This window comes from Puntigrus tetrazona, chromosome 7, assembly GCF_018831695.1.
Source record: "Puntigrus tetrazona isolate hp1 chromosome 7, ASM1883169v1, whole genome shotgun sequence".
Classification (NCBI taxonomy): Eukaryota; Metazoa; Chordata; class Actinopteri; order Cypriniformes; family Cyprinidae; genus Puntigrus; species Puntigrus tetrazona.
In genome coordinates, this window is record NC_056705.1 from 27184553 (window position 1) to 27198192 (window position 13640).

General features: G+C 40.9%; 1 protein-coding gene across 2 annotated transcripts; it reads left to right on the plus strand.

Annotated features, from left to right (window-relative positions):
- The first annotated feature begins 260 nt into the window (after positions 1–260).
- lingo1b (leucine rich repeat and Ig domain containing 1b) lies at positions 261–13026 on the plus strand. 2 transcript variants are annotated; one of them, XM_043245541.1, is made up of 2 exons: positions 261–635; positions 10202–13026. In XM_043245541.1, exons 1-2 carry the CDS (start codon positions 624–626, stop codon positions 12056–12058), a joined length of 1869 nt encoding a protein of 622 aa, XP_043101476.1. In that variant the 5' UTR covers positions 261–623; the 3' UTR covers positions 12059–13026. The 2 variants fall into 2 exon arrangements, with proteins under 2 accessions (XP_043101476.1, XP_043101477.1); XM_043245542.1 differs by having other exon boundaries at positions 10205–13026.
- The last annotated feature ends 614 nt before the right edge of the window (positions 13027–13640 follow it).

The window sequence follows — 13640 nt, forward strand, 5'->3', positions numbered from 1 at the left end:
ACTGAAATTTCTGGGACAACCCCCCAACCCCCATGCCGGCATCCCTCTGTCCCTGCTCCTGTTTCCCGCTGCAGTCGGTCTGATGAACAGCAGAATTGAATTTCATTAGTTACATTGTCCCTGTTTTGAGCTTTGTGCCGCTTCTCTTTTCCTCCCCCCTCCTTCTCACTTCTTATCCCTCTCTGCCTGCCAGTCTTAGGCTTTCTCTCCCCCTCCCTCGCTCCCTCCGTCTCCTCCATCTCTCCATCTCAATGCGCCACAGCTCCTCCCTCCACCTCGCACAGCGCCGACTCCTCCCTCTCCATCTTTCTTCTCTCACTCGCGCTCCCGCTCTCGCTCTGCTGGGTATGGCATGTATGTGAGCGGGTGCACTCCTGTTTACATGCATGCCTGCGTCTGGGACAGACTCTCATGCATTCTGTGGACTGTAGCTGCTCGTGCTCCACACTCTGAGAAATTTGCGGACCCCGTGCTTGCTTTGAGGAATTGTGTGGCGTTTTTGTTTCCCTCCTCACTCATGAAATTCTTCAAAGGCCTCCTGTGTGCCACCCTGCCACTCTGGAGCGATTCGGATCTAAGCTGCACTCCGGCAGAATGGAATTGCCAAATTTAGACTCCACCGCATGACGTTTCTGGTAAGAGCAGTTTGCATCCAGTGCTAGATAAGCGATTCGAGAACTCTGAGATTCTGCAAAGGTCTGAAGGGGGGAGACGAGACTGGGTTTTTTCAGGGGGGAAATGTGTCCGAGAGGAATAGGACACAGGCTCTAGAGGGAAAGATGCTGAATAATGCTTCTGAACCGGACACAGGACCTAATACTGTGGGCTGTCATTGCACAGGGAGGGGGTCATTTGCTACAAATTAATATCTGGCTGTGTGGGCTTTCATGCATGTTTTCACCTGCACTATGTTTCTAAAAAAAAAAAAAAAAAAAAAAAAAAGAAAATCTCACTCCTACCCCCCCTCCTCCTCTTTTTTCGAGTATTTCTCTGTGGCCAGGTTATGATACATGCTGTCTAGGGTACAGGTTTGAATATATGTGAGACTTGTGAGTTTATTTTTAGTGTGGTTGTCATGGTTTATACTTCAAGGCTTTTTATTTTGCAGGATGCGTTATGGAAGAAAATAATGTATTGCTTTTGACGCGAGCTTTTTGAGTCTTTAATTCACAGTCCTCATTATAGAGCCTCTTTTCTCTCCTTTTTTCCCTCTATCTCTCTCTCTCTCTCACACACACACACACATACTCACTCACTCATTTTCTCTCTTTCTTGCTCTCTTTTTCTTCTCTCCCTGTTTTACTGCTTGGAAGCAACTTCCTCCGCAGCTAATGTGGCGTTTAAAGGAATAACAACATTACACTTCATTTCTTAATCTTGGCAGGCTGTCAAAAATACATTAAGAGGAGTCTTACTGGATACATCAAAGATTCATGCTATCTCAGTGTTCTCAATGGTACATCCTTTACAGCTGTCAGATCCATAGTTTCTTATGCAAACGTGCATTGTCAGTACACATCTATAAAACCAAGAATCATTTTTTTTGTATTATTCACCATCATGTATACACAGGCCAATGATATTCACATGAGGTGTGAGCTAATTCTCAGATTCAAATCCAAGACACCATGTGCTCTGCAAAAACCTCCTTCTGCTGTTTCCTCCCCCCTTAAACACAGGGTTATCCATCAAAACACAATGCATCTGCAATATGCATATAGGCTTGTGTTGGGTAGGAAGATGAGAACATGAAACAACTGCATGGCAACAGTATCCTGGCCACATTCTGAAGATGATGTAGCTGCCAGCGGAGAAATCCAGGCCAAAACACAAGAGCCGTGGCTGAAAATCTAGCACCGAATAGTGATACAAATAAAACAGCCTATAAATTGAGATATGTTTCGGTATGCTGACGATTGTGTTAAAAGGCAATCTCCTCATTGAGCAGATTCTCAGCTGGTGGTAATAGCCATTATGATAATGCTGCAGTCTGATAACAAACAGCAGATGAAACAAGATAAGGCAGTGCTACAGGAGAACTGCATCACCTCACGCTCTTGTGCTGTGCGTTCACACATAGATTAGAGCCTGTGCCTGTCAGACCTCGTGTTTTCACAGCTTTTGTGAATGATGCAGCCTGAGCACAAAAAAGGGACCAAATCCCCAAAATCATTGAAATTCAGATCTTTTCCGATTGCGAACCCGCCACATCCCTTTCTGCCTCCCTATTCATTTCTTCTATTCGCTTTTTTTTTTTGAAGCAGTCAGTGAGGGCCTGCTTTCGGACGCAGTGGCATAGATAGACAGAGCAGGCGTGCGTTTGTCCTCATTGTGGAGGGATGCGAGAATCGGACGCCATCAGAGCAGCGGCTCGTTTCTGTCACACAAAATGAGGGACTATTGAAATGGGCTGTACATAGCGGGAAAGCCAGCGAGGGGCTGCTGTGAGAGGCGACCAAGTGGCATATCAGACAGCGCACACTCACTCCAGCCTCCCACAAATGTATTCAGAAGGTCACAGAGTCGCTTCACTGCAGCAGACTCTCCCATTAAAATTTAATCATAACAGCTTTATGTAAAAAGTAAAAAAAAAATACGAGATTGGGCCCATGCCTTACTTTCTTGGCACCTCGTTTCTAAGGGTTACCCAAATGAAAATGATGTTTGTGTGTTTGAAGTGACGCTTTCTGTCGCTTCAGAAAACTTGCTGTCGTATCTCCGCCGATCATCTGGGTGGCTGCTGATGGCTAAATTTGCGCCTTGTGAAAGACGAGAAGAAGATATCATTGATCGTATCAGTCAGACTAATCAAATTATTAGCCTCGGATGGAGTGCTGGTCAGAGGAACAATGCTAGCATAATTCAGGAAGCTCGAGAGTGATTATCCCGTGGCTAATTTCGTGAGATAAGCTCCTTCCTAATAGAACTATTGATAAAGAACTCCAAGGAGCTCGGTTTGAGCTAGATTGCTTTTGGGATTACGGTCGTCCTATATTCTCTCCACATTTTCTCTCTTCTTTTGTTTCAATTAAACCCAAAACAAAGAGCCCTGTGTTTAAAAGAGGAAGAGCAGTTGGAGTAATTACCAGCTTTGCCTGCTGGTAGCGGTGAATTTAAAGTGAATCTCAAGAGCATTAATGAGGAATGAAAAACACTTTATGGAATTATTATTAACCGTTGCCGGAAAGCTGAGGGGAGGATTGACATGGGACTGGGCCCAATTAGACTTCGCGCCGTGACAAGGTACCTGACAGCAGCCGTAGCTTTGCAAATTTAGCCAGACCATGGGCTGAAATAACCTATAATGCTTCAGCTGGCTGATGGGTGGGCACATGCTTGATGCTGCTTACAAGGAATGGATGTGTTTTATTGTCAAGATGCAAGAGACAGAAATGCAGTGCATCTGTTTCATTTCCAGCCCTTGAAGGATGCTTATTTAAACTGCAAGCATCACATATTGCTCCATCGGCAGTTAGTCAGAAGACCAATATTCGGGTGACAGGTCGTAACTAATTTCAATCTCAACCATGCTTGGAGTTGAAACATTCATGTCGTTTACTCAATTTATGATAGCATGAAACTTCCAGGCCACTAGTTGGCACAAGGAAGGCTCCTCCCGGTCCTTTTTAATGCCAGTTTTCATTTTCTTTTCAGATTTAAATGCTTTTCGAGTACAAGAGTGGCAAGCTGTGAGGGGAAATCATGGGGAATATATATCGCGTTAAAAAAAAGACACGCTATAGTCTTGTATCAGCATGCTAGTCTCAATTCCATGTAGTGTCCATATAATACTCCTCTTCATGCAAAAGCCTCACTTTGACAGTTTAGTCATAGCTTTTGTTTGAATGGTAGAAATTTGAGCGCAGTGCTTGACATTTTCGCTTCGATAAGTCTAGAGTTCCCTATGTTTCGACATCAAGGTTCATGTTAGTTTTTCCTTTAGTGGAATGTAGCTTTCCAAACCTTGGGCTTTGATCTAAATCTTACTGTCATCAAAAAACAAGATCAAAAGAGAGGAGTCAAATGGAAGCAAACAGTTGGAAGATACGTCTCTGCTCTGAATGCTGCATCCGTAGGCTTAAAACCCAAGCTGATTTGGTATACAAAGTTGTTTGTGTGGGGTAGGAAGAAGACAAATGTATGGGGCAAGCAGGGCTGATTATTGATTTGGCTCAGGTCCTCACTGATTAACTGCTGTTGTAAATACCGATAAAGACACCTGCTTATGTTGTGATGAATGGTAGCAACTTGATTTGCCACCCACAACTCAGGCGGCCTTTACACTATTTTCAGTGACCTAGCATCCAGACATATTTGTAAACAGAATCTCATTTTCACCGCGCTTTGCTTATCGGTTGTACCTATAGCAATTACTGATCAACATATATTTCAAAGTAAATAAAAACAGAGAGTAAAACCACCAATTCCACTCTGCAAGCAACACGACGATCCCAAGAAAGTGATTGTGACAACACAATTGGATGCATAAAACATGTCTTTATGTAAAACATTTAAATGATAGGGGTATAAATGAATTGAACATTATAGACACAGAGTGAATGGTTCACCCATGCCATTTCACGACCAGACTGCATGAGAGCAGACAGCCAATTACCAGCAATTTAGCAGATAACTATTTATGTATTGGGAATATTTAGATAGCTGTTAACCACTGATTCGCTTCATACTGTGAAATGTGTGCAGTGTGATCAGGGATGCCAGAGAGGGAGAAAAAGAGAGAGCGACAGGCAGAAGGAACGAGATGATGAATAAATAGATTGGAAGAAGGAACAAAATGAACTCCCTCAGGCCAGTATAGCCAATTAGTTGCTGCACTCTACATTCACTTTACTTTCAACTCACAGTAGCTTTCTATTAGACTGTTGTGCCTATTATAAAACATTATGCTTAGTGGTATCATTTTCTGGCACAAATGAATCATTATTTAATCCTTCTTTGGAAAAAAAATCTAAGTAAAATGAAACATTTTCTAATTGTGATTGCAAATAGTTTTTACTTATGGTTAACTGACTATCAGAAAAAACAATGCTCATTTTCAATATCTCTCTCAAGTTTTGTTTCTTCCTTTATGAGACATTTGAAATATTAGAAACATGATTATAGTTTGGTGTTATGATTTATGAATCATGAATTTTACTTTAACTGAATTTTTATTTTAATTTAAGTTTCTCAAGGGTAGAAAAGTTTTTTTTCAGAGTAACAATATTTAATCTGTAAATTAAATTGAATCTGTACACAATGATTAATCACCCCACCATTAACAAATTATTCATTCTTTGATATAATATTCTTAATAAAAAAAACACAAAAGCCCTGCTGTTTACTATAAATGTTTTTTTTTATTATTCTCTGGAGATGAAAACATGTTATTAATTACTATGTAAAATATGTTGTTTCATGACTGTTTTATCTAAACGAGAAGTTAAATCCCTGAATGAAACATTTGTTTGCCACAGCAGGAGTGTGCTTAATGTGCACAAAGAGAGCACAGATCCAACTGGAATACACAGTAAACCCAGTACACTTTAAATGCATAAGCACAAATGTAGAAAGAAGAAAGGTTATATTCTCTACAGTGTTGTTTTATTACGGCCAGAAGTACAATTTAATATATCTTTTGTCAGTTGAAACCCTTATTTGAGTGTATAAAACCCAAATAAACAGGATTGTGCAAGTGGGTCACTCCCAAGCTTTGCTTATTTGTCTTGTTTGGTCAAGCCGAGGCTCACCGGCAAGGTCAGGAGTACGATGGTGAACAGGGAGAGAAAATAAGGAAACTGCGTAGATGGTCCTGCGTGATATTTTTTCTCAAGGTTACAGCCAGGATGAAATGGAGGGGATGGAGTGGGAGAGAGAGCAGGAAGATGGACCTTTGGGTTGAATTACATTTCTACATGAGTGGGAGAGACAGAATATCATCCAGTGAGCACTCAAACACATGAGCGGTGTAACATGAAAATATAAAATCAATTCAACTGATAGCCGTCCTCTGTGGTTTCAGATGGCGATGAATCTCGATACCGCCGTGACGGGCATGTTTTTTTTCCGTCTGTGTAATTTGCCTCGAAACAAAACATCTGTGAAAAAACAATTGTTTCTGTGTTGACAAAGGTAAATCCTCATATTTGTTAAGAGATTTAACCTTAAACGTTCATTTCTCCGTGAGGGTCTCTAGCTTAAACAGATAAATAGCTCGGTTTTCCAACGTTGGAGGCAGAATTGATTTTGCCCTCTAGCTTGACAGATAGCCCTGAAAGTAACAAATAGCGAAGAAGAGGACAAATCTTTGAAGCGCAACACTTATTAACTTCATGAGTGTTGGGAAGGTGCAGTAATCTAAAAGAGATCTAGTCCTCCATTAAGAGAGGAAGGAGGCATCAGCCGGCAGAAACCCTGTGAAAAAGAATCCTCGCTAATTCCTCCCACCTGCTGACAACAGATAATTGAAAAGCGAGTCTGCAGACCCTTTGAGTATGAACTGGATATGGACTTGTCAATTAACTTGCTCATATTTCATTGCCTGTTTGAACTCGACTGATCAACAGCCTTCTGAATTTCTCCTCTGCGAACCCATGCCATGTTGAGTTACAGTGGATGTTGCAATACGGCAAAATAGGGCATTACATTTGAGGGTCCCGCTCTCAGAGGAGCACTATGTTAAAATAAACTTGTGGTTGACACTTTATTTCTTCTCTTCGAGCTAGCGGGCAGGGTTGAATGGGTATGACCTTCCCGTGTTACTGAGGGAAAAGAACAGAGGAGAAAATGTAATTTCCACCGCAAAGATCTTGGGAGAGCAACTCGCTTTAGACGGCACGCAGCCTGTCGTGTGACTGAATGTTGGGTAGTAATTATTAAACAAAGAGAATGCTAAGCGCCGTTCTAAAACTGGAATGTTGATGCATGCTCAACATATGCACATTTAACTCGCTTTTTGATGGAACGGTAAATGTATGACAATGGAGATGGGCTTTTAATAACAACGTGCTTGCCTGAATTGCTCGAATTGAAGAATGTAATACAAGTGCGCTGCTTCCTCTTCCCATATGCAGAGGGGCTCTCACTGACTACTATATATTTCTTTAAATCAATCAGGCTAAAGGAGCACATTTCTGTCTGAATATATTGCATGCCAGGAACGGCTGGTTACACTAAAGTGCCCTGAGGTAGATATGCCTTTAAAGACACAATTCTCTGCATGGAAATTCATGTGGGGGTGTTGACTAATAAGATGAGCTATTGACCATGTGAGTGAGTTCACTATATTCAGAATTACTCCGTCAATGCAATATTCTGGCAATGCAACAGAGAGAAGCAGTTTTTTCCTTCTTCATACATTATTCATAGTCGCCTGACAGACTTTGATTTGTATGTTTACCGAATGGGGGCTTCCTGAGCGATGATTTAATCTTTTAATTGGATAATAAATCCAACACTTTGTGTAGTGGCTTTTCAATTGCCATCAGTTGACCACCGAGGCCAAATTAGTTTTAAAGCATTTGCATACCTTAGCATTTGGGCTAAAACAAAGGTTACAATGATTAGGAACAAAGATGGAAGTGTGTGTGTGTGTGTGTGTGTGTGTGTGCAATCCATCATTTAGATATGGTAGAAGAAAAAAAATCAGCCAAAGCGTTTGTGCTAAATGATAATTAGGCGATTTGGCTTTTCCTTTTTTTATTTAAACTATTATAATTTTCACTTTGCCCATTGGCAAGAAATCGCAAGTTGCAGGCCAAGAAATAATAGCATAAATGTTTACAGTTCGCTTTTTATCAGTGGTAAAACAGGTACATATTTCTGCCCATGAGCCGAGCTTTTTTTCTTCCTGTGGGAGTACTATGCGACACCACAACAGTGAACAAAATACGATTTTTTGATATTGGAAGCAACGGCCATGTTTAATTAGGGAAACTGTGATCACACCATGCAGACCTACTGTAATTTTAAAGTGATTTCCATCTGCTTTTGTTTGCTTGTTCAAAACCACCAAGCAAATTTGTCAATAATTTTAATGAGCCAACACCTTTGACCTGTTCTCTCCTCAGACAAATTCTCCCAATTATAGTTAAAGGGCAGAGGTGGTTGTTTGGCAGATATTTGGGAGACATGCATATTGAACAGAAATTTGCATTGCAGTAGATGTCACACATAATAACAGTTTAAACAACCCTGCTATGCCTCCGGAGGCTTGATGCCTGCTCAGCCGGGGGAAGATAGTGATAGATTCAGCGTGATTAAAACATCCCGTTCTTGGCAGCTCTGTTTACGTCATGACCTTCACCCTCACACCTCCTCATGCCACACGAGTCGTTTAATCGATGTAGTAATTCTCCCACAGTACCCTGATCGCTCTGCTCCCCGACTGTATGCAGATCACACTCGATAGATAAACGAGGGATAAGCACCCTTGACAATAACGGCCCTTTTGATCTAGCTGAGGAGCACTAATATGAAATTGTTATCGCTGAAACTACTTATTTCACGCCGGAACTCAAATGGATATTTTCTTTTGTTACACATTTCTGACACACCTGAAGACAAATCTATGCATTGAACAGATGGCTGCATGTAGGCTTTTTCTTTCACCTCTCTTTGCAGTTTCATTCAAACAAAATATTCTGGGCCATGGATGGTGGAACGGAGCAAAAGAAAAGGAGGCCCGAGATGTTCTGGTGGGGGTTATTTCTGGTTATGAAAATTGGTGCTAGAAGGGTGTGGTTTCGCCGGATGAGAAGCATTATAATGAATTATATTTTAAGCTATGACTCTGGATCATTCACGTTTTAGAATAGATATGTTTTTAGAAATAAAACATTAGACAACCAAAGTAAATAATATGTCAGGTTCTGTTTTATGTAATGCTATAATTACAAAGATCCGTAAGAGCCTATGTATTTATGCAAGTTTTACTTGTACCAGATCTCAAATGTCCCCCCCAGCTTCACATTGCTTTGAGTTGTGTTGTACTTTTCTCTGAAAACACTCTTTCTGCGTCTTGTAGGTTGTGATATTGGGGAAAATCACATAATAAATTTAAATATAGTCAAAAATAATAGCTGTACTTGAGATACGATTCTGCAAATGTGTAAATACAAGTTGTGTTGAAATAAGCACACTACTTTTGAACCCACATAATATCATAATGCATCCTCTGAGTTTGCACAAATGTATTTGAATTCACTGATGCAAGAAGTATTTAATTCTGGGTCATTTTCGCTTGCTTTACAAATGGGAGCTACTTAAAGTTTACCTAATCAATTATTAAAGCTGGCCTGTCTACTTAACATAATTTGTATTTGACTACTCCAATTAGCAACCCTGTGTCTCATAAAATGTAACTCATGCAACATTTTGGCAAGTCCTATATGTGTCTGGAGTTCCTTCATGTCAGTTTTTGTCAAGTCTCTTTGCAAGCCCTAAACCAAAATCTCCATCAAAGCTGAAAGTGGCTGTGAATTTGAAACTGAGCTTGCTCGATCAATTTGGGAAGTAAAGTTTGAAGTTTCAGGGCTTGTGCACAGTGAAATAGTGTCAACCCATTAAAAGCGATATTGTTCTACTCTCTAGGTACCCATAAATAATGATCAATTAATAATAATAATGAAAACATCATATAATAAGTACTTTTATAATCTAAAAGGCTTAGGGTTTGTAAAGAATTTTTTGTGTCTGTAGGGCCTTGCTCTTGGTTTATGTCCCTTTCTCTCAGTTTTTTTGCAGTAGTATACTGTAGAAAAACAATTCATATATATATATATATATATATATATATATATATATATATATATATATATATATATATATATATATATATATATATATATATATATATATATATATAAATGAGAGTATAAGCTATACTTATAGCTCCGCTATAGAATTGACTTATACCTTGGCTATACTTCTTCATGGCCAGTGTTGTTTATGGTTGTTTTCTTTTTCTCATACAGTCTTTTACTTTTTAATGTCTCTGTTATATCATTAATCAAAGCTCTGAGTTGCCTTTACGCAGCATGTTCCAGTGCAGTAGTCTGTTACATTTTTCAAGCGTCAGCATTTTCTCCAAGACCATCTCTTGCTATTTTAAGAACAGGAGCAATATGATTGTCTCTTAGTTCTTTTGCCTTTCTTCTGCCTTGGAATGAAATCCAATCTCTCTCTCTCTCCTTTTTCTCAGCAGGTTACCATCAAAATGGTGGCCAGAGAGGCAAGTGGGCACAGCTACCTGGTGGCGTGCTGGCAGCCCATTCTCATCCTGATGCTGGGTACCGTGCTGTCCGGCTCTGCCACCGGCTGCCCCTCTCGCTGTGAGTGCAGTGCCCAAGAGCGATCGGTCGTGTGCCATCGGCGGAAGCTGATCACCCTCCCCGAGGGAATTCCCACTGACACGCGGCTGTTAGATCTCAGCAAGAACCGCTTGAAAGCCATCAACCCGGAGGAATTCCTTAACTATCAACACCTGGAGGAGCTACAGCTCAACGAGAACATCATTTCGGTCATTGAACCAGGGGCCTTCAGCAACCTCCTTGGCTTGCGAATACTGGGGCTACGCAACAACAAGCTGAAGCTGATTCAGCTGGGAGTTTTCACTGGCCTCAGTAACCTCACACGATTAGATATTAGTGAGAATAAAATTGTCATTTTGCTGGACCACATGTTTCAAGATCTCTACAACCTGAAAGAACTGGAGGTGGGGGACAACGACCTAGTGTTCATCTCCCACAGAGCCTTTCATGGCCTCAGCAGCCTAGAGCAGCTCACTATGGAAAGATGCAATCTGACCTCTGTGCCAACAGAGGCCTTCAGTCATCTTCACAACCTGCTGACCCTCAGGCTGCGGCATCTCAACATCAACATCATTCGAGACTTTTCCTTCAGGAGGCTGTATCGGCTCAAAGTCTTAGAGATAGCAAACTGGCCTCTTTTAGAAACCTTGACCACAAAGTCCCTCCATGGACTTAACATCACAACCTTGAGTATCACAAACTGCAATCTCACTGCCGTCCCTTATGAGGCCATTCAGCACCTGGTGTACCTTCGCTTTTTCAACCTGTCATTCAATCCGATCGAGGTTGTGGAGGGTAACAAAATGCACAATTTGCTGAGGCTCCAGGCATTTCACTTGGTTGGAGGCCGGCTAGTCAGCATTGAGCCTTATTCCTTCAGAGGACTCAACTACCTTCGGGTTCTTAATGTATCCAGCAATAGTCTAAGCACTTTAGAGGAGTCTGCCTTCCACTCGGTCGGCAACCTGGAGACACTGGCTCTTCACGACAACCCCCTGGCATGCGACTGTCGTCTCCTCTGGGTCTTTCGCCGTCGATGGCGACTTAACTTCAACCGCCAGCAGCCATCTTGTGAATCGCCAGAGTTTTTGCAGGGTAAAGAATTCAAAGACTTCCCGGATGTTCTCCCACCGAATTATTTTACCTGTCAGAAATCCAAGATCCGGGATCACAAAGCCATTCATAGATTCGTGGATGAGGGGACCACTGTCCAATTTCCTTGCCAAGCAGATGGAGACCCCGCTCCCATGATTATGTGGCAGTCTCCAAAAAAGCAATTCATCACTACTAAAAGCATTGGCCGCCTGTCGGTGTCACCAGACGGCACCCTCGAGGTTAGATATGCCCAGATACAAGACAATGGCACATACACCTGTATTGCCGTCAATGCAGGAGGAAACGACACCCGTTTGGCTCACCTACACGTTCATAGCTACTCTCCCAATTGGCCCCATCAGCCCAATAAGACCTTTGCTTTCATCTCGAACCAGCCAAATGATAACGGTGCCAATGGAACTGGTGCAACGGATCCCTTTCCCTTTGATATGAAGACTCTCATTATCGCTACCACCATGGGGTTTATCTCTTTCCTAGGGGTGGTGCTGTTCTGTCTGGTGCTCTTGTTCCTCTGGAGCCGAGGTAAAGGCAATGCCAAGCCAAACATTGAGATTGAGTATGTGCCACGGAAAGTAGATGGAGAAAGCAGCCCAACTGAGGGATCGCACAAGATCAGTATGAAGATGATTTAAAAGACTAATCGCCATTGTGTGTGCATTACGTGAATAGGTGTTCTTGACAACAGACTTACCATGAGGGAGGAATAAAAGAGTAATCCTTGCACCCATTGCGAAATTGGGAAAAGAACAGTGTTCTGGGAAAAAAGCCTTTTACATTTTTTTACAGACTGTACAGAGCAATCACACAGGGATTGTGTCTTAAAGGGGAAGCAGACAGGTCATTTAAGGGTTTCAAAAATCTGTGTACTTGTTCGGGTAAGTGTCGAAAAACATAGTCCTGTTGAAATTTGTGCGAAAGCCAGAATCTGGAGGACCGGTATGAATTCATACCCGCCCTCTTGTCTTTTTTTCTGTACATAACTATTTCGATGTACATTGGGCAATACAGTGGTTGAAAGCAGCCAATCAGAGGTTATAGGTTGTTGAGCCTACTGGAGTGCATGTGCTATATCTAGATACATGCAAAGTGTATAGGTCTAATTAAATCACTGTAAATGTCCATTACCAACTCTTTATAAGAGATCAATTTGTTTAAAATGATTTATTGATTAGGCTTGACAATCATTAATATCTCAAAGGTCAAGTATTAATCATTAAATATGGTTTGATGGTGCGATTTAAATTTTGACACCTTACATAGTATCATAAAGCCAGATGTAGCTTTGAATATAAAGCCATTTGCTTTGACTGAACATGTGACAAAACTATTGGACCTGTGGTTGTACTCACACTAAACTACTATTTCATCTGACAGATCTCTGTTTTTATTCACCTGCTGGTGAAAAGTTTACAATTTTACTGATTTAGTCATCAAAATGTCGTCAATTTGCCATGCTATGATGCATTTTCTACCACTCTCACGAGGCAGGTGTTACTCGGTAGGTAAATGTGTTCTACAACCCTTGAAACACTTACAGTGCTGATTTTGGGACAATGGATGGCTGTAAAACATATTAAAATGACAAGCTTTTATACTTCAATGTCTTTGCTCATTTATTTTACTCTGCTCCGTAAATTAAACCTTGAGAGCTGGTGAGGTGCACAGGAAGATAGAGATGCTGCGCTAATGTACTGCTAAAACCTTCACTCTCCCTCACATGCCATATTACTATTCAACATTTTCTGAAAAACATCTTTTCTCTGAAAATACTCATTTCAGCGTTAGTGGGTAGAAGACATCATGACGTTAGTGAGAATGAATTTGAAGTGTTAAATCAACCTAAGATTATATGTCCATATGTGCCTGACTTTTCTAATTGAATTAACTCAAAATACATTAGTTTTAACCATATAGGGGGAAAAAATCAATGGGGAAAAATATTTAAAAAGTACTATGTAGGGGTGAAAAAATAGTATCTTTAAGTTATATTATAGCTCTGTACAGAAATGCACAGTCTATACCATTGTAAAAAAAAAAGTATATTTTTATTGTTATTTTTATATGCATACACATGATCTACTCCACAACAATGGACTGTTGTGCATTTATTTAGTAGTTTAGAGCTCAATATCCAATATCTTTTTCTCTCTCTCTCTCTCTCTCACACACACACACACACACACACACAGATTTGCCACAGATTTGCCTTTTAAA